At 40.1% G+C, this 20,374-nt stretch overlaps 1 protein-coding gene across 2 annotated transcripts in view; it reads right to left on the bottom strand.

Annotated features, from left to right (window-relative positions):
* LOC124182358 (semaphorin-2A) overlaps positions 1 to 20,374 on the bottom strand; it is a 272,031-nt gene that overhangs the window by 14,802 nt on the left and 236,855 nt on the right. For both annotated transcript variants that reach the window (XM_046569506.1, XM_046569507.1), the window contains 2 exons: positions 15,776 to 15,863; positions 9,664 to 9,715 (listed from right to left, as the gene is read on the bottom strand). In XM_046569506.1, the coding sequence (XP_046425462.1) occupies positions 9,664 to 9,715; positions 15,776 to 15,863 (140 nt within the window). The remainder of the gene's footprint in view (positions 1 to 9,663; positions 9,716 to 15,775; positions 15,864 to 20,374) is intronic.

Genomic DNA, 20,374 nt, shown 5'->3' with positions numbered 1-20,374 from the left:
CAACAAAGAAAAATTGAGTATCTCCTTTTATTATACATATACCAGTTGAAGATCAAAAATAATTATTTAGTATTGCGTTCATGTTGGGTAGCATGGCTAGTAGATTCATGGTCACGTCTTTTGAATATAAGAGAAAAAAGATCATCAGTTTTTGGTACTTGAAAGAAGTCAAAAAATGTCTGAATCTGCCACGAGGTCCGTCGGCATTTGTTTTTTTCTTTTTTTTTTCTTTTCCATTTGTTTTGAAGAATGTGGGAGGACGCTTTTCTACTAAACTGATCCACCCATGTTGAACACGGCTATTTTTACGGCAGTGAATAATCTGTCCGCATAATATCCACTAAACGTTGACTGGCACCGGGGAAAGAGATACAAGTTTGCACACGAGCGGAATATACGTATAAAATCAATGTCATTGTGTCATCTGCGATGGAACGATAGGCCACGCTTTGCGTAGGATATTATCACCCCTCAAGTTGTTTCCCATTCCGTATCTAAGCCTGGAGAAAAAAAAAAGTGCTTTTCACGAAAAGGGCAACGAGGCCAGCTGCGATAAGAAGCCAGGGTGTTTACCGCTTTCGAGGGTGTAACTATTCAGTGGCTGATATAACGTTGGTGCGTTTTAACGAGTGAGGTCGTCGTCTTTGCTTTGGTACCTCGTCAAGGATCGAGATAAAAGAAGGTGGATTAGATTCTTACAAGAGTGTGAAAATCGCGACTCCGTCGCACTGACTAGAAATCGCACCGCACAGCGTGAGGTGGAAATTTAATTCTCGGTACCTGAAAGCGAATAGTGATGATTACCGCAACAGCTCGGGCTGCAGATACCGCCGAGGGCGGTAATGGGTTGGCTTTTAATTACCGGCGAGCCTTCGGTTAGCCGTGGAATTTAATGCTGCCAAGGCGGATATCAATCGCCCCTGCTTATTACACCGCTAGTGAGTAGTCGGTCGGACTTATTGGCGGCCAGGAAATTTTTTAAAACTCAAGAGAAGCGAATTGACGAGGGTGAGGGTGGTCCAGGGTACGGGAAATACTTGTATATACCACCACTCGAATCCCTCCACCAGCACTCCGGCTGCCTACCCCATTAATTATTGCCCACTATCGTGGAATCGGGTTTCTCCATTTGCTGGAATAACCGCGGCTACGAATATTGCAAGTGAGATAAACGGTGTTGATCACGGGAGTGTATAATGAAAGCGTCTAGGTGGTAGGGTTGATACGATAAATGATCAGTCATTGGAAATTTCGATACTTTATGCCGCGGGATAGAAAGCGATGATAAGGAAGTGGGATGCTGGAAGTTCGCAGAGTTGAGAATCCTCGCGATGAAAACCACGGAGCGAAACGATCGTCCCGAAAACTAAAGGGCCGTAAATTCGGGCAACGAGAATTGCGAAGCGTTGGACCCCGGAAACCGAAACTCGCAAACTACTGGACTGATGGACTAGCTATCGAAGTTTTCCCTGCTGGGCCTCTTCCAACGTACCCGACTGCGTACCGATGTTCTTAGAAAACACATCCCGCCACTTTCTCGGCCTTCCTCCATTTTGATCCTCTCGTCGTCTCGCTGCTTTATTAAAGTGACTGTAAAGCGTACTCTTGTATTCAAGATACGTTACGAACGTACAGTAGTTAATGCCGGTACACGACGATTGTCGTTAAGAGAAGAAAGAAAAAAAAGTGCAGTCAGAGATCAACGTGAGATTTTACTTACCTAGGATAGGAAATTTATAATACTGGGGATTAACTGGTGCAAGTAATTTTCAAATGTTCTCAAATATTTTAGTTTCAGTTTGAGGATGCACAAAATATACAGAATCGAATCGAAATATCATACAACGAAGGTTTAAAAGAGTTCATCGAGTTTAATTCAGGTAGTTGCAACAATATTCCCGTAGAAAAGAGAAATAAAAAACGTGAAAAAATATAAATTTCAGCTACATTGGCATAATTGTATTTATGACTTTGAAGAGATACCGGTATTGAAGTGTTTCTATAATGAAAATATCGCATTGTTCGAATGATTTTAATGTATTAAGGTTTATCTTGATCAAAAGTAAATTCTCTACAAATAAACAAAGTCATGTTTCCTATTTGACTTCTGAGTTGATCAAATAAACATGATTGGTAAAATCGTCGAATGGAATGAACAGTTATCGTATACCTTAATAAAAAATACTCCATCATTATTCAAAACTTAATTTTGTAGTTTTGTTGAGAATTCATTTGCGAACAAGATGCGCCTTATTTTTTCACTGTAGAAATGACTCGATAATCGCATCTCTTCAAAGTCGTCAATAATTGTATCGTTACATCTGAAATTGATTTCTGCCTTTCCAAGTTTATGTCTGTACCATACGTTTGATACATTATTACAAGGAGTGACCAAAAGCCTTTGCAATTGTTTCAGAAAAAAGTGTGAACCAATTGAGCACCTGCGCAATTTCTTGATCACGTTTTTCCTTGAACGGGTAAGCAGCTGATTCATTTTTAATCAGTCGAATACCTTTCACTCGATTCCTTCCACATGATCGTGTACCTCTACTTCTTACGCGTTTCTTTACAGAAATGAGTCGAACGCCTTGAAAGGCGGGGTGTGTCGGCAGTTCTAAAAGAGGTGGGGGGTACATTTGGCCGGTAAGAAGGGGAAGAAGATCACACAATTTACGGCGATGAAATATTAAGGAAGGAAAACTGTGCGGATCCCATGGGCACCGACACCCTCTAACCTGGAACCTCGCATCCCGACAGCCGCGGTATTCGTTAAAAATTTATCGAGCAGAGCCACCGCGGCCCTTTTTATCTCATTAAATAGTAACGCAGGACATCGGGCGCCACTCAGATCGACCAGACCGAATCGCCGGGACTCCCCCAACACATCACCCTCCGTGGACCATCTTTTCTTTATCCTCCGTGTAAAGCTGGAGGGAGAGGCGAGCTTGGAGGCGCTTCATCAGCCTGAATATTCATAGGAAATTGATGCACATACGTGGGTTAGGGTATAAAAAAAAAAAAGGGCGGGACGATGTAGACCCCGACGCTCGGTAAGTCATTTTTTTCATAATGGACTGTCAACTCTGATCTCTCGTCGGAATTCAATCTGCAGTCAATATCGATTTCAATCGGATAACGGCGTTTCGGTTCTGCAGGTGATTTACTCCGTATCTCGTCAATTTTATCTCGGTATATATGTTTCTCCCTTTTTTTATTTCGATTTTTCTCTTCTTTCTTTTTTTTTTTTTTTATTTTCATTCATTTTTTATCTTCGTATTCATCCCTTCCTTCCGGAGTGTGAACGCGAGGAAGAGCGAGGTGGAGGTGTAATTGAAATTTTTTTTACAACCCCCAGCACCGGGAAAGAGCGAGGGCTTTTTACTTGCGAAAATTTCTTCCTTCCTTCTCGCTACTATTTTATATGTACAGTATAGACGCGTAGCGGAAGCTTGCTCAGACTTTACCAGACTTGGCGGTTACGTTGTGCGCTTTTCAACGTGAGCCCAGAATTTACAATCTCTGTACGAACCGTAGACTAGCCTGGGTGTAAGAAGAAGCGGGACCCGGTCTTGGCAAAAAAATCTATGGCTATTTAAACACTTTTCCCATAAATTAAACGGGTATAGGGGACGTCTACTTCCGTCTTGTTCACACTAAGCACGCTCAGGACCTTTAGGCAGTCCTTGGCCCTCGTTAGCAGAGCTGAAACGACGAGAGAACCCGGGTTAGCAGATGGGGTAGGCGTAATGTGACAATAAGCACGAGTCGCCGGGGTAATTAAAAAGTTAAACCGTAAAGCAGCGAGTAAAGGTGGCAAAGACAAACTAAAGACGGTGGCGCTGCAGCAAGTTTGCCAAACTGACGTAGCACCGGAGGGGGGAGGAACGGAACGGAATTGGAGCGAGAGGAAGCGGATTTTCGACTACACTCCGAGTGTTGACTGTTACTTGTTCTGATAATTGCCCTGTTTAGTTGTCTTCAATTACAAATGTTCACAGATATACGCCCACCGTCTGGAAACTTGCCGAGCCCCGATCTTTGCCCGAGAATTACACCGACTGCAACCCCCTTCTCTGTCGAAGTGGAACTTTCCTGAACGCTCTCGGAACTTGGAATACAAATTTGTTCTAAAAAACCGTTTGTCTTTCATCGCGAGAACTGGAGAGGTGAGCAAAACGTGGCTCGAATCAGCTCGCTTCCGTACATTGTCAAAGTTAACAGTTACCATGCAGCTTACAAGATTTGGCACGCTGCAAGGTAGACAAACGAAATACAAAAACCTCTTCGGAATTCTACGAAAGACGACTGTTTTATTATTTTTTTTTCTCTTTTTTTTCTCTTCTTTTTGCGTGTGTCGAATATAACATCGTCGCGAGAAATATCCGATTCCACATGAATAGCGCAATTAGGATTGGATTTCTTCGGACTCTGAGAACAGATCCAGATCACCGTTTCTATGAGGGTGCAGGGAACACGAACCTCAAAGGGTCTTTCCACCGAGTGATTTCCTATTCATGTTAGGTGCTGACGCGGTTCTATGGACAACGCATTGTCACGATTAGAATTCGGTATTTAGGAGTCGAGGATTTCTCCGACACAACAAACCTTTGGAACATATTTCCAAACTTGACTCGACTTGTGAAAAATCTTGCGTAACCGGATTGTTTGCATAGCCAGTTGAGGTAGCGGTTTGAACAGCATAGGAAAGTGAAGGAAGAAAAAGAAGGAAGGAACCACAAGCCGGATAGCCGTTGAATTATTAAAAACAGTTAAGTATATGGTAAGCCCATTTTCATGTAGGGGTTTGTCGAGGAAGAAGCGCGTCTCGTCAAACTAGAATTTTTCGGAGAGCCATCCTAAATTCATCGCCACCGTAAAACCCGCGCTACAAGTTGCGCCTCGATCTTGTCTGGGTTAGGCAAAGCGGTTCCTCCTCCTTCTTCGCCCCTCTTTCACCCCATGGACCAGCAGCTCGAGGTGGATCTTATCCACCCAGACCACGTATATGCGTACACGATGCAGCGATGCCGCGCGAGTGAGGAATGTATATTTAATATCATCATTCCAGAAAGCAACAGGACCACCACCCCACCTCGCCTTTATATTTCACGTCGCTGTGGGAAGGATTGTTTACCGCGACCTCGTACCGATCGCACCCTTAACTTGCGGGATTCGCTGAGCACATTTGCGCATCGATGTGTTCACACCTAAGCGGCGTTCGCTTTTGATTTTTAGTAATGTCAGACCTTGGTCAAAGAATCCGCGTGAACATCCGTTTGTCGAACTGTGGTTAGGTTATCAGGACTCCGAGTGTTCCTTCGATCGATACAAAAGAACCTCGAACTTGGTCTAGGTTAGAATTACAACTTTCAACTTTAGTCAGGGCAGGATAAAGACTTTGAAATCGACTCGGAGCAGGGTGAAGTCTTTCAACGCTGCTAAGATCAGGGTAAAGACTCTAGACTTGACTTTCTCTTGACCGAAGGAACGTTTAAGGGTCTGTAACCTAACTCAAATTCGACAAATGGACATCGTTTCTGGAATATTTAGGGCAAGATAACGAACTTGAACTTGATTTAGACCAGGGTAAAGACTTGTATCGCTGCTGAGATGAAGAAAAGTACTTTAAACTTGTCGCTATGTTGACGAAGCAACGTTCAAAGTCGGTAACCTAACCCGAATCCAGCGATTGGACATTGGTTGTCCATGCGGAGGCTGTCAAATCATCCACCGTACGAAAACTTGGATCCCTTTGACTCGACAAATCAAATATCAATCAGTACGGTAAATACTTGTCATCGTATACTTAATCCCCGACAAATGATGTGGAACCGCCCATTGAAAGAATACATTTTTACGATCCAACAACCATTTAGCGCACAGTCCGATCTGCTCTAAGGTTTGATGCACGAAGACTCACCTCGAACGAGACTGTACATTAACTTCGCGAGGATTATGGCGCTGCTTTTTGCACCTGGCATCACATCCTTCTTCGGAATTTTTATTTTTACAGTCTCGCGATTCCCGTCAGCCAGCTTCCTCCGATACTTTAACTCAGCCTTGGACGGGCGGCGTTGGGAGTTAGAGTTTCCGCTTAAACATGCATGCGCACATGCAAGTGAGTTGCGAGCGAATGTGCCTGGAAAAGTATACGAGGCAGCTCTGACGCCGGGAAACGTCAGCTTTCACGAAGCTCGCCGGTTAACTTGGACCTGTCCGGTAATCTGTGTACCACACATCCTATACTTTTAGCCGTCAGGTTGCGGTTCGGTATTTTATTAGTACCGACTACGTTACATTCGATATTTATTCGACTTTTCCCCGGTTCATTCACCCTCGTCTTCCGCAGGATGTTACGACAAAAATTCTCGCAATTCGCTGAAAATTGCAAACCTATTGCTGTGAACAATTCTGTCTAACGTAGGATCATTCCGTGCCTGAATAGTTTCGTGTTCACTGATTCCATGCAATTTCGCTTGGTCCAATTTATTCACACGAAAACTGAGGTGTATGCAGAATAATTTGAGATTGAATAATCCTATGATATTTGTACGACACAATTTCTTGTGTAGAACCAAAGTATAAAAGGGAAAACCCTTTCTTCTCTTGCTAGGATAATGTCAAATAAAATAAACATTCACGCAATTTTACGATCATTAAACGGAATATTTTTACGAAGAAACATTAAGCATAGAATGTTTCTCAAACATCACAGATACACGAGTATGGTAAAGTGGAGAATGGAAACTGAGCTGAAAAATTGTTTACACACAACTGTCTGATATTTCAACAAACAATTCCATAGTCGTTAGCATATAGAACGTTGTTTCTACCCTCGCAGGAAGGCGATCATAACACGTACAACGTTGCTGCTGAGTCACGGGTGAAAAAGAAGGGGGGAAACTCGAAACAGAACTCGAACAAAGTTACGAAACACCATGATAAGTATGAATAGGATATAAGACACCATCAGCGGTCCGCGTATTCATCCCTATTCAAATAACACGTCGCTAATAACAGCTTCGAGTCAGACCATGGGATCGCTATGCATGTATGCAAAGCGAGAAATTGGATCTCGTTGTGGTTATTTTTTATTATTTTTACTACTTCCTTCTTATATATTATATTTTTTTCCACCCTAGTAGCGATTTTGTTACCGTTTCATTTTCTTCATTTTTCTGCAAAAAAGACAGAAGGTCTCTCGTGCACAGACGAATATAAGGATAGCGACTCACACGATTATGTGACTCGAATTTTACGACTCAAGCTCTCCCCCCTCTTTGGACTAAAATCGAAACCCAATTCCCGAGGGTGTTAATCCCTCGTGGAAAGCGCACGCCTGCGACGTAGAAGGACGGCGAAAGCTCTCCTCGTGCGTGTAATTCCATTTTCCGCAATGTTCGTTATTATCCGAATACTTGGAACTAACAACTTTATTATACGATAATCGCCGAGCTGAGAACAATTTTTTCCCTCTTTATACAACTTGAGGTAAATAATACCGCTTTTGGAATTTCTTGTTAATCTTATCGTTATAACATATTTTCCCTTAATCTTCTATTCCATTTTACATTTCTTTGTATCATTCTCTTTATGATACGCTACGCGTGAAAAAAATTCGATGCGGTACGAGTAGGCATAGGTGTTGATGCAAAAAGGGGACACATGTTGCGCGCGAAGCTGTCACCCTCATTGAAAAAATGGTATCTAAATAAAGCTCGTAAAATTGGCATCCCCTAGGTACACGGCCGAGCTAGATTTTCCCTAGGGTGCGGGGAATAAAATATAATATACATCCGTGAAGGAAAAAAAGGTACGTATACATCCATACCTACATGTATAACATATTATATATATATATATGTATGTGTGAAGACGGGGAAAAATAAAAATTCTGCGGCTTATTGTCAATGGGTAACCTATACCTTTGTAACATGTGGGTATGGGGGATACCCTGCGGGACCGGGTGGGTGAAATCAAACACAAAGAAACCCGGTACCAAAGCGCACAAAAGCCGGCCGAAGTAACGATTCGAAAATGCAATTACTTATACTCCGCGGTGCAGGGGCAACGAGCCATTCACCGCTAGAGACTTGCCACGAAAAAAAGTAGCCGAGGAGGTTTCGAGCCTTCGGCATCGGATTCTCTGTTGAAAACTTTTTAGATCTGCCGAACGACTGTCGGGGAGCGATTTAGACGAGAAGGAAATATAAATAAAAGTTTAGGAAGAAGGGGCGAAGGAGCGGAAGATGGAATCGCCAAAGATAGACGCTCGATTCTGATCTTACAAAATTAAATTTTATTTTTTTAATATCTAATTTGACTTTTTTTTTTTTTTGAAATTTTCGGACGAAAAATATGACTTTTCAAAGATTTTAGGAAAACGGTTTATCGACGTTGATAGGAAACACTGATTTCATTGCGAGGAAAATGAATGTCACGAGTGGTTGAGGGATGTTTTTTTTTTTTTTTTTAAAGTCAAATGCACTGCGAAAGTGAAAAAAATCTCGATATCCGAAGTCAGGAAAAAAGTGTCATAATTTTTTATGGTAACTGGTTTGACCTCGACTGGTATATCTTACTTTTCCCCTTTCGCAAATTTTTACTTCTACGTGATTATACTCCGAAGGGCTAGTTGACTGCTGTGAAATAAAACTGTATCAGCGAAAAAACTCCCTCGAGATATTAGAGAATTCTTTCTTCAGATAAACCGCCCTCTCGAATCGCGCATAAACCCTCCTTTCGTCAAGTTCAAAGCGACTAGTATCAGCCAAAAAATATTACATTTCAAAAACCCTGCATTACTCTCATCTGTGTTTCCTCTTCGTCAAAGTTGGCCCTGAAATCTGTACCTGAGCTACGAACAACACGTAATTTTTCAGCAATAATTATCATGCCTCAAGATATATCATATGATGATAATGAAATTTGTAAATTGATTCAACGAAGTAATTATTGCCGAATTTTAACCGTCTCTTCCTTTTTTTCAAATCTTTTCATTTTCATTTTCATCAATATTCAAATTGTCACCAGTCCGGTACGGCTAGCGAAAAATTCGATTGAATTTTTATCCGTACGATTGAGGTGCCGACCACGTTCCTGTACCGCACAGACGCTCGCAAATCGGAGGTGAAAAAATTCCCCCGTAGGCACCGTAAAAAAGAACTTGATATGCGGCATACGCGGATGCGTGTACGTTCGTGCACGTCTCCGTATCCCACCACCATGTCCACCGACTACACGAACGCGCCATAAACGCGTGTGAATAATATAACGAGTTCGACCCGGGGATTGGCCACGTGTTTCGAAACATTTCTGAATCCAACCCCCGGCGCGAAGGTTGACAATGGATCGCTTAGCGCCGTCAGAAAGTGTCAGCTGTCCCTGCGGCGGCAACCATGACCAAGGGGTGGGTTATGATTGACATTTTTATGGGGATGGACCACTCCAGATTTCGGGTCGATAGACTTTTGTCAAGGACTTGAAGAAGGGGGAAAATCACGGCGGGAGGTAAAGAGGAAAATTGCAATTATTAGCACTGGGATTGTTTTGCAGAAAAATCGTGAACTCATTTTCATTAGACCAGACTTTTCTACCAAGTGTGAGAAATTGAGTGTTTTTCGGTGCGACAATAAGGAGATGAAAATAGTGAAAGTAACTCACCTCGCAGTTTGAGTGACTAATGTTGCTCAGGTTTAATCTGAAGACCTTGTCCCTGAAACATGAGACAAAAGGAAAATAATTATACATGGATATTGTCGAAATGTGAAATTTTTTTTTCAAACGAACAATCGTAGGAAGTGAGTTACAACGAATTTTTATACGGTTATTTTCACTTTTTCTACGGCTAAAAGTAAGTTTCTTATTATTCTAATCGATTTTTCAGATCTTATTTCCGATCTAGCTGCTGTTTTTCAACCGATGTTTGCGGTGAAAATAAAATACGAGGTAGAGTAGCTCGCAAGCTTGAGTTTTCCCCGAAGACGTAGATATTTATTACATAAGTGGTTAAATTTGACTCCGGTCGACGAGGGATATTTCTGGGTGGGGTATAAAACGACTTGATTAATGATCGAGGGCATTGATTTTTTCCCCATGTCTTACACGGAATAACAAAGCCAATTTATGATTAATGGACGCGGTTCTATTACCATTCGGAGTAAACACCCATTTATACGTTGCGAGTTTTCGATCTCCTCAAAGCTTTTTCCTCCGATTACTGCGGCTTAACGAGTTGATCGGCTCGCGAATTATTCGCGTTTCACGCAAACAGCGAACGCTTTGAATCTTGACGAGCTTGAAAAAATTCTTATTCCCTTTTTTTCGAGACAGAGGAATTCTCAAAGAAATAATCCAATATCGCCGTGTGTATAGAAAGAAAGCGGGACTAACGACATTTTTTAGAAGCAATAATTCGAGACCATACTTATGTACATGATCCTTTCAATCAAAAGATATCGCAGATCAAAGAACCCTCCTTGCAAAGAAACGTCGGTCCGCGATCACAGAGGATTTTCACCTTCACCTTGCGACAATCGAACCCTTTGAAGCTTGAGCTTGCTTTCTTTTTTTTTATGTCTCTTATGACTGATAAAGAACCCGTGGGGTAAGATTGCTTCGCGGAAACATGGCAACGAAACAAGGACTTGCAGTCAAAGCCAAAGACAAGGGTCACCGCATCGTTTTGCTTCCAATTAGCACCAAAGATTAAAGGACACGGTGCACTTTTGGCACGTGGCGTGTTTTCGGCTCTTTTAAAATTGACAAATCACAACGGTGATGAAAATGAAAAGAATGTCGTGGTGGTTTTTTTTTTTTTTTTTTCTATTTTATCATTCATTTTATCGAAAAATTTGTTTTCAATTAGACGAAACTCGGACGATTTGATTTCCAAAATTGATATTCGCATTTTTAGTAAATTGAAAATGTTTTTTTTTTTTTTGATTTTATACAGTTGTTCAGTTTCAACTTTATTATGAGCTTTTATTTGTTTTACTAAGGAAAAAATTTTTATCATCCCTTGCTTTGCGTTTCTTTGGTACAAAATTGTTCAATTCAATTTAATTAGAATAGAGAAATTTATTGGGGTGAAGAATAACCTCATTCAATTATTGATTTTTAGTATTTAAATAGTCCTAGATTTGAACTGATCGTGAGTCAAATTTTCAACGCTATCCTCACGTAACAACAAAATACAATAATACAAAATTCGATACGCTACGTGACACAATTGTTTTACGAAGGGCAATTGATTGGGTGTTGATTGAAGTTAAAAAAAAAACACTGGGATACATGAAGTTCGTACACCCACGTATCGTACGTCCCTTTTTATCCGGAAACTGCATTCAAAACTTACAAATGCACGTAATTTTAGAGTCCGAAGTCGAGACGTACGTTGATTACGCGATGGACAGGATATCGATAGTTGAAAACATGTTGGTCGACATTGAGACGGAAGGATTCCGGGGATAATGACCGAGCACGTTACGAAATTACTTATTTCGATATCCTCGATAATTTCAGCAATGTTGCATGACGCAACCTAACGAGAAATTACTTTGAAACTGTTGTTTGCACGGCGTCCCAATCGGAAGCGAAGCGTAGACGCGTGACGAACGGATGTATAAACCTGATTGAATGGGCGGATCACCGACTACGTCTTTTGTAATTTCCGGTCTCCTTGTGTAATTACAAATTACGTAAACAGTAGTGTAATGGAAAATTACGATGAATTAATTCGACCGCTATGTATTTATTGACACGATGTGTTGATTTTTACGTTCGACAAACGCGCTTTTTAACCCTCGAAAATCTGACGTGAGATTCGAAAATCTCTCCCAAACTAATTACAAGCAAACTGAAAATATTGAGTGTTACGTAGTCTTGACATGTTTTAAAGTTCTTTTACTTAAGCTATGAGATAACTTTAAGTTTTCATCGGGTTTTCTTGCGAAACTTTTCATGAGAAAAGTAAAAGGAAAAAATATAATTTAAAATAGCTAATCGCTTCATCGTACAGAGATCGATTTACTTGAGAAAGAAGTAGCTCAAATTCAAATTGGCAGGCATGTTTCTGAAGCTCGTTTACTTCGAATTCAGTCAGCTCTTTTTTTACGAATTCAATTAAATTTCAATTACTTAATTTAAGTTAGATCAATTCGTTTGTTTAAAGTATCACTGCACATTATTCTCATGACTTGAATATTTCGCAACATTTCAAGGAACTTATTGAAAACTCAAGCTTCAATTCAAATAATTTCTATATCAATTCGACCTAATTCAAGATAATTCCTATTTATTTATGTTAATCCTATTAGCGGTTTAATTTATGATGATTCCCGATTATTTTAATCAATTCATGAAACATTGTTATGGTAATTCCCCAAGATTTATTTTCTCCTCGTACCTACTCAAAAATGTTGATTCGGGCGTAAATTCACGGAAAGTTCCACGGATTTCGTAAATCTCCGTAGTGTGCGGTTTACGTTCAAATCGCCGTTCGACGTATCTTCGAAAAATCGTATAAACATAACAATTTCAAACTCATGAAAATTCGAAAACAACTTGTCACGATATTATACACTCGGAGAAAAGTTTATTCAAATTCAATAAAATTTTCCAAAATATATTCTAATTAAATTCACCAAAATATCCATCCGAATGAACTGAAATTATTTTTTAAAATCAAAATCAAAACTTTTTCAAATACACAGAAATTTTTTTCTTCAATCAATCGAAGGTTAGGTTAAGTTTGAAAATATTTTATCACTGGGAACAATTTTTCTTCCATTGTGAGACAAAATTTTTCCTTTTGACCATTACTGTGATTTTGACCACTGAAGTGGCAAAGGTGGAAAAAGATGAACGAAAATCTGAAAGCAGGATGAATCGGGGATCTGGCAAGCCATAGTTGAAACAATTTTGATCTTCTCCTCGGCTCTGACGTCCGCTTAATCTATCAGTGATCATCTCCCCAAGAGCATGGGGATTCTGACGCAGGATCGGGGAGGCTGGGGGGTATCATTCATCGCCTCTGTCTAGAGGCGCGTGGTTCCGACGGTCCTGCAGAACGACGTCGACGCTCGGCGTCGCTCAGCGTCGCTCAGCGTCGCGTCGGCCGGTGCCATTCAATAGGCCGACCACCCCCTGCGGCCTCCATTATCAACCTTGTAGCATTTTGTTGGCATTTACCAAATTAAGGGGTCGGGCCTTTCTGTACAAAGAAACAAACCGACGGAGGGAGGAAAGGATCAAGGCATATAATACTCTTCGACGGTATATAATAGTAATGACGTCGACGGTCGGCGAAGTGGGCGGAAGAAAAGACGGAAGAAAGCTGAGGGGACGAAGAAGCCACCCTTGTAAAGTACAATCTGTACCAGGCAACGATGCACCAACGCCGTGCAACCTTTGTCTTCTTTCGCGATCGTCGCTTCCATGCGACAAAGGCATCGCCGAGAAATAAATAATAATAATAACAATAACAATAATAATATACGATACTCGTGCTGCCAAAAAATTCAACTAACTGCATATAATGTCCCAGCAGGTCCACTTCTTATTTTGTACATTTCTGTTAGTAAATGTGACAAAAATTGTTGTAATTTTAACATTCAAATTGTCACATCGACATTCAATTTGTACTTTGAACTTTTTTTTTCACTTGGTAATACATTAAGAGATGGTTAAATCGACCCGAAAATTTTAATGGATTTGCTGGAACATTTTTTTTCTAACCGTTTAGGCGCAGAGGTGATAGATTAGATATTGCGCCGGTATAATTCGTCATAATTTTTTTAGACTTTAAATAATATGCGCCAATATTGGATTAGATTCTCTATGTATTTTTTTGTCATTCGATTCATGTACAAATTTATGTCTCCGAGCAGGAATCCACGAGCTGCAGTTCGCCCGTGTAATGAGCTTTCGAAGAGGCGTCCCAACGATTTTGACAAGCTTTCTAATAACATCCAGCTGAATTTCGACGGAACGGAAAATGTCATAAAGACAGCCACGGATACATATAAAAAAACTGCCCTAATCAGAAACCAACTTATCGTTAGTGACGTGACACCGAAATAGAAACGCTAATCAAAACAGCAGAAACATATGTAAATAAGAAAACCGATACGCAGCCACGCAATAAGAACTTTGGTGAATAACCGAGGAACCTACGAGACTCGCAAACATCAAGAGAAACTCAAGCAATTCTCCAATTTCCAAATCGCCATCACCATCCGGCATCCTACAAGTAACTTCCTCTCAAAGAGTCGGCCCGGCTGTTTCTGATAACGTGCAAGTTCCACCTCGCAAACAAGTTAGAAAAATTGAAAACCAGTCACAAACGCGATGCAAGACGAATATGAAACAAAGCGGCTACGACCCGTTCGCCAAAATAGAAGTCGAACTCAAAGAACGTCAAACGGTAAACAAAGTACAAGAGTTAAGGATTTCACTCAATTAACTAAGGGCTGTGCTCAGAAAACTAAAACACCTAGCGCAAGGACCCGGGGTGCAAACAAATTTCACAAAAACGATGTAAAAAAATTTAGACCGTAATCACGCCGGGAAAGGCAATACCATCTGATGAAGACAAAGGTGACAATATCAGCGAGTGCTTTTCGGTACAAGGAGATAATGGTGGTCGAGTGAACCCGAATCCCAATCCCAACGGCATCGTTAAACTACGCCCATGAGTATTCTTCGGTGAAATCTAGGCGGATTCTACGTAAGACGAGAAAGAGACGAAGTATTAGCATCGGCCGCACCAATTGTAACATTTTCGGCACCATAACGCTGCGAAAAATGCAACGCTGTTCCATACGTCAAATATATTTTAACGGAATGTCCGGAGCAGCGAGAACGACGCGTCCAACAACGCCATCTGTCAAAAAGGAAATAAATAAAGTGCTGTATTATGTTAAAAATAAAACGCTTGTAACGTAAATCTACCACCTTTGATTACCCTACAGACATGGGGATGTGTTACATAGGTGTATTCAGGGTGGTTCGAAACAGCTCGAGCTTCTAATTTTGTTTTTTTTTTTTTGCACACGCCTTTCGAATGTTTTGAGGTGTAAAACGAATGCAACAGTCGCAAGAAGGACCTCTACAATCAACTTTTAGAGGTCACTGAACGCGTTTAAGGTCTTTTTTTTTGCGATTTTAGCTGTTTTTGCGTTTAAAAAATGATTACTTCTCTAAACAGCACAAATCGAGGTGAATCGAAATTTTTAAATGTCTTCCATATCCCGGCTTACTCGATAGAAATTATAATTGGGCTGAGAAACCGTTGAGTGTACAACGGAATAGAAAATTGTGTCGAGTTTTGGCCTGTTTTCGTACTTTACACCATATTTTCAAAAAATTCTCACGACCTGCGTTTTCAACGGATTCGATTCTTTCCAGTCTAGATTTGTTCGATATGTCTGTGCTTATTAAATAACGCAGTTTTATTGGAAAACAATCGTCTCATGAGCTAAAGTTACAATAAGTAGGAAATACCCTATCGGAGAAAAAGGATAACTCAGATGACGTAACCTTTTAACTAACGAAAATGACAAAAGAATTGTAAAATATTACGTTCATCATGAATTCTTTATTCCGAAAAATTCGGAGCTATTCAGTGAAATCAGTGAAACATGTACAAAACCGATGTTTGTGCTTTATCACGGCTTGTTTCATATATTTTCTCGTGAATCATGCCAGTATCGATAATGTGAAAGCAATGCTGATTCTTGACAGCGAAAATGCATTTGATTACAAAAATACTTACATGGCACCGACGTAAAGAGCGTCCTTTTTACTATCCAGATACAGTGTTCTGTAGTACAACATCCCGCAGCTGAACTCTCGCACGTGTTCTGCAAAGAGAGAAAACAGAAAAATGCTTTCATCAATAATTAAGATCCATCAATCATATTGCTGTATAATGTAGACAGTGATAAAACGATCTTGTTAATTAAACTGATCCAGTTATTCAACTATTTCATATTCTGTAAAGTGATTGCCAATATTCGTTACACGATAGTATTCCATTACGTGCACGAGTAATGTGGTTTTAGCCATTTTAGAAAATTGCATTGCAATCGACTCTGTGTTCATTCCGTTCCATTGAAGAATCACTGGTTCGTGTAATTAACAAATTGTAATACAATACAAATTGTAGTGTATACCATTCCCAATGTATCCTGAAAATCGAACTTCGACCCTTGTGCTTTTTAACTCTTGTGTATATTAAAAGTCATTGCGTAGAATCGGAGATATCGATTTAAGTGACTTGAAAAAATTCTGGGATACTCTTTGACTATGAAAAAAAATCAGCAAAAAAAAAAAAAATACTGGAAAATAGATCTTATACTAAAAAAATCATGACTCACACAATTTTCAATATTTTGAGCTGAAAATTAACTGAGTAACTCTCAAGGCACGTATGTTTAAGAAAAAAGCATGAAGATACCGTGCGATAAAAATTGGGTATTATTTGAGTGAGTGAGGTTGAATTTTTGAAACACGAATGAATTAACGATTTTAACGATATTTCATTATTCAGCTTGGATCGAATCGGTAAACGTGCCGTGAGGTAATTTTAACCCTTGTGTGCAGCGTAAGTTTTAATCACGAAGTCGATAAAATTTCGTTGGCTTACTTACTGAAACTGGAAAGAGAAAAAAAATTTTTGAATCGCTGTGCAGAGTTTGAATCTCAGCTGATCTCTTCAACACGTTGTGAACATATTACGAAGATAAAAGACAGAGAGAGAGAGAGTTCAATTTCGGTAGCTACTACGCATCCAGTTTGTATCTACAGCTCTCGCTGAGCCGCCGATGCGATGTAAAATTTACCATTGTTCGCGATCTGTTAGTTTGGAGTGGTACGAGTCTCTCTGTATATCAACGAAGACCGGGGGTTGCTGCTTTCATATGTTAAGCAGATCAGTGTCGAGGGTGAAGTTCGCGGTGCAGGAGGCGCGGAGCATTGGCCGAGCTTTTTGCGGTAGAAGGAATATGGAATGGAAAGCGAAGAAAAGTTGAAAAAATAGAAGAAGAAGAAGAAGAAGAAGAAGAAAAAAAGACATCCAAGCCCCTTCGAGGAGTTTCGCGAGGATATGATTAAAAAAGAAGAAGGAAAATAAGAAAATCAGAAACACGGTCGACTTTTTCTCGCATAATATGCAACCAGCTACACTCTAAGGTAGTTTCTAACTCGATTTATATTTCCCTGGCTATATTTCACCCTCTCGCGACTCATATCACCCGGATAGATCAGCGGAGGCGTTCTGCGTCCGTGATATAGCCGAAAAAAGTTTACCAGAGATAAATGAAGCTGTTAGCCAGATTTAAGCAAATCTCGACGCGGCTCCTCAGTTTCCTTGCGCTTCATCATCTCGCTTTATCATACCTTACCTCTGTATTTCTTCATTTTTTTTTTTTGTACATGATATACTTGCTTTGTTATTAATCGTGACGCTTGATTTGGGGGAAAAATCAAGATGCGTAAAAGTTCAATTCGTTGGTGTATTTTCAATCAGTTATGTATCTAAGTCCTCTCATCTTTCTATTATTTTGATTTTTGCGTATACGTAGCGTAGAAATCTTACTTATAAATGAATATTGAATAGTCCGAATAGTGCAGAAATTGAATTCAAAACACCTTCAATATTTGAGATTTCACGTCGAACGGTTCATTTTAATACATTCGTTTTTAGGCGCGGTAAAGTACGATTGTAATAACTTTACGTAATGCAAGTGTTTATTCAATAAATTCTTACTTTGTGTTATGCGTATGTTGAAAATATTTTTATTGTATTTGACGGGACCAATTGACGATGCAAATTTTCATCCGGAGAATAGATATTTCAGAATGCCACTATAGGCTACAAAAATTAGTGAAAAAGTCACGTCGTGTATTAGAAGTGATTTTCAGCGAGCCATTCTTTGCGGATACACTAGTCGATAATTGCAAGTGTTAAGAATGGTGAATCGGTTCATTGAAAACGACTCAAACACCGCGAAATGTCGAAAAGTGGTACAACAGCATCAATTGTTGTGAAAACGAATATCGAAAATTTGTCGAAGTGGGTTAAATCATTTTTCAGGAATCCATGCAAAGCTCTGACGTAAGAATAAAACATAATATTACACAGCGTCAAATCGCGGCTGAGCAAGAATCCGAAATGAAAAGTACCAGCAAATAAAAACAAGGAGTGGATGTTTTGGTTCATTTAACGTAGAAAACGAATTCAATATCCGAGGTATTTCCCTCCCGGGATGCATCGGGGATTGATTCGATCATAGATTACGAACACCGATGGCGGGAGCTTGCAGCAAGACTCATTCGAGTTTTGTCGAGTCATCAGAACCCGTAACGCGGTATCATTTCGAAGTTTGCTCCTCTCCGGCGAGTCTCCCAGGCGTCTAGATTCGCTGGCCGCATTGTTATCTCTCCGCTTTTATCGCCTGGAGGGGCAACAAATTTTACTTCATTTCCGGTGCGGAACCGCCGCGGCGCGGTCCATGCCGGGAAACTTCGGGTCGGGAGATCAGTGCAGATAGGTGCGTGCCGGGGTCGTCAGGCCAGACAACGACACCGAGGTTTCAATGCTCGCCTCTCGGCCAACCCCCGACATTTTTATGGTCGACGCGGAGCAAGGCTGGTGGTTTTCCAAAAAGTTTTTCGACGGCGAGGCGGATTCCGCTAACATTATTTATCGTCTTGAACGAAACACGCCGAGCGGTTTATGCCAGGAATTACTAGCCGTATGCAATGAGAGAAATTTTCACTTCCGGTTACCGCTCAGTCCTTAACTATTTTCATATTTTACCACAATCGAAAAATATAGTTCTGGGTACAAAATGAAAATTAGTTTTGTAACTGTTACCGGAAAGTCTGGTATCCGTTACTATTCTTTCTCGTTACGATCACTGTTGCTATATTTTCTTGTAACTGTTGCGAAAATTTAATGCTCGTGCAACGATAAATTGACGTTAAAGCCTTGTTTAACTAAAAACGTAGAGTAAACCGAACAAACTGATTTTGCGTGGCAATAACCAAAAAAGGATCGACGATAGCGCAAAATGGTTACGCGAACCTCGTTTTTCGGAATTCCAACGATATTCAAACAGTTTGTTTAAGGATACCTGTTTTACTTAATTTTTCTTCTTACTATGACAAATGAAATTTTTCTCAGTGTGGGAGTCGGCGAGCAGAGTGGCTTACATTGCGGAATGTAATATTTGATAGACGAGTCGTAGTATGGAATTTGCAAAGGTGCGAAATTCTGTGAAACAGAATTTAGAACACTGAGAAATTCGGAATATAGAGCGGGCAAAAAAAAAAAAAAACAACGGAAATGATTTGAAATATGAATAAAATCCGAACGAGTCGACCGATTTTTGAAAACTTTACTTTGCTTGAAACTAGATGATTGAATCGAAATTTCATGTCGCGTTGGAAGATCTGAACAATTTTTAATCGCTGCCGAGATAAACGTTCTTGAAAATCGATTTTTGAAAACGTCACTGAAAGACTGAAAAACATTAATATTAGTAAAGTTGTTGCGGAAGTTTTTTCTGCTCCAAAAACTGGAAAGTTTGAACTCCAAAGTCAGATAGGTGCGAAGATCCACGAATGCGCTTATGAAAGATCGAGATAAAAATTGTCGGTACAATTCAGGCCGTCAAAATAAAAAATTCCGTTTCAATTTCAACGCTGCAGGATCGTAATGATCCTGGGTTGATATGATCGTAGAAAATTGACAGTCGGCCGGGAACAGACATGTGAATATATATAGGAAGCAACGTATTTTAAAAAAAATCTGCAGAGAGAAACGGAGTGTTTTGGCGTAAGCCATTCAATGGGAAAATAAAATTTATAAAATTTTCAGCTCCCTAAATCCAATTTAATATCTCTATTGTTCTCAGTCCATAATCCGGTTCCTATTGTTTCGCGATTTCGATTCGCTGTTTCACGAATCCCCGTGACACATGGCATACTTATGCGTATTCCATATCCGCGAAATCTTCGTTCTTTTTTTTTTTTTTTTTTTCTTTTCCTTTTTGCAGCCTATAACCGGCGTCTGAAAGAGCTCTGATCCTGGCTAATCTCCGTCCATTACGACGCCATTAACATATTCATGGTGTCCCGTTGGAGATTCCGCATTTATAACCGACATGAGAGAGAAACTGAAGCTAGTCGAACGGACGGAAACGAATGAATAAACGTACTGACGTTTAATTTGCAAAAAAAAAAAAAAAATTAGACGGAAAAATCGATGCCTTACTTCCAGGGCGAGTAAGCAAGTTGGAAAAGTTTACCGGCTGGTTTTTGTTCAATCTGTTTTTAACAAACTGCCAAAGTTTTTGCACCGTTACAC

Source organism: Neodiprion fabricii, chromosome 5 (genome assembly GCF_021155785.1).
Source record: "Neodiprion fabricii isolate iyNeoFabr1 chromosome 5, iyNeoFabr1.1, whole genome shotgun sequence".
NCBI classification, from domain to species: Eukaryota; Metazoa; Arthropoda; class Insecta; order Hymenoptera; family Diprionidae; genus Neodiprion; species Neodiprion fabricii.
Note: the sequence above shows the minus strand (reverse complement) of the source record. Positions and strands in the feature narration are given on the sequence as shown.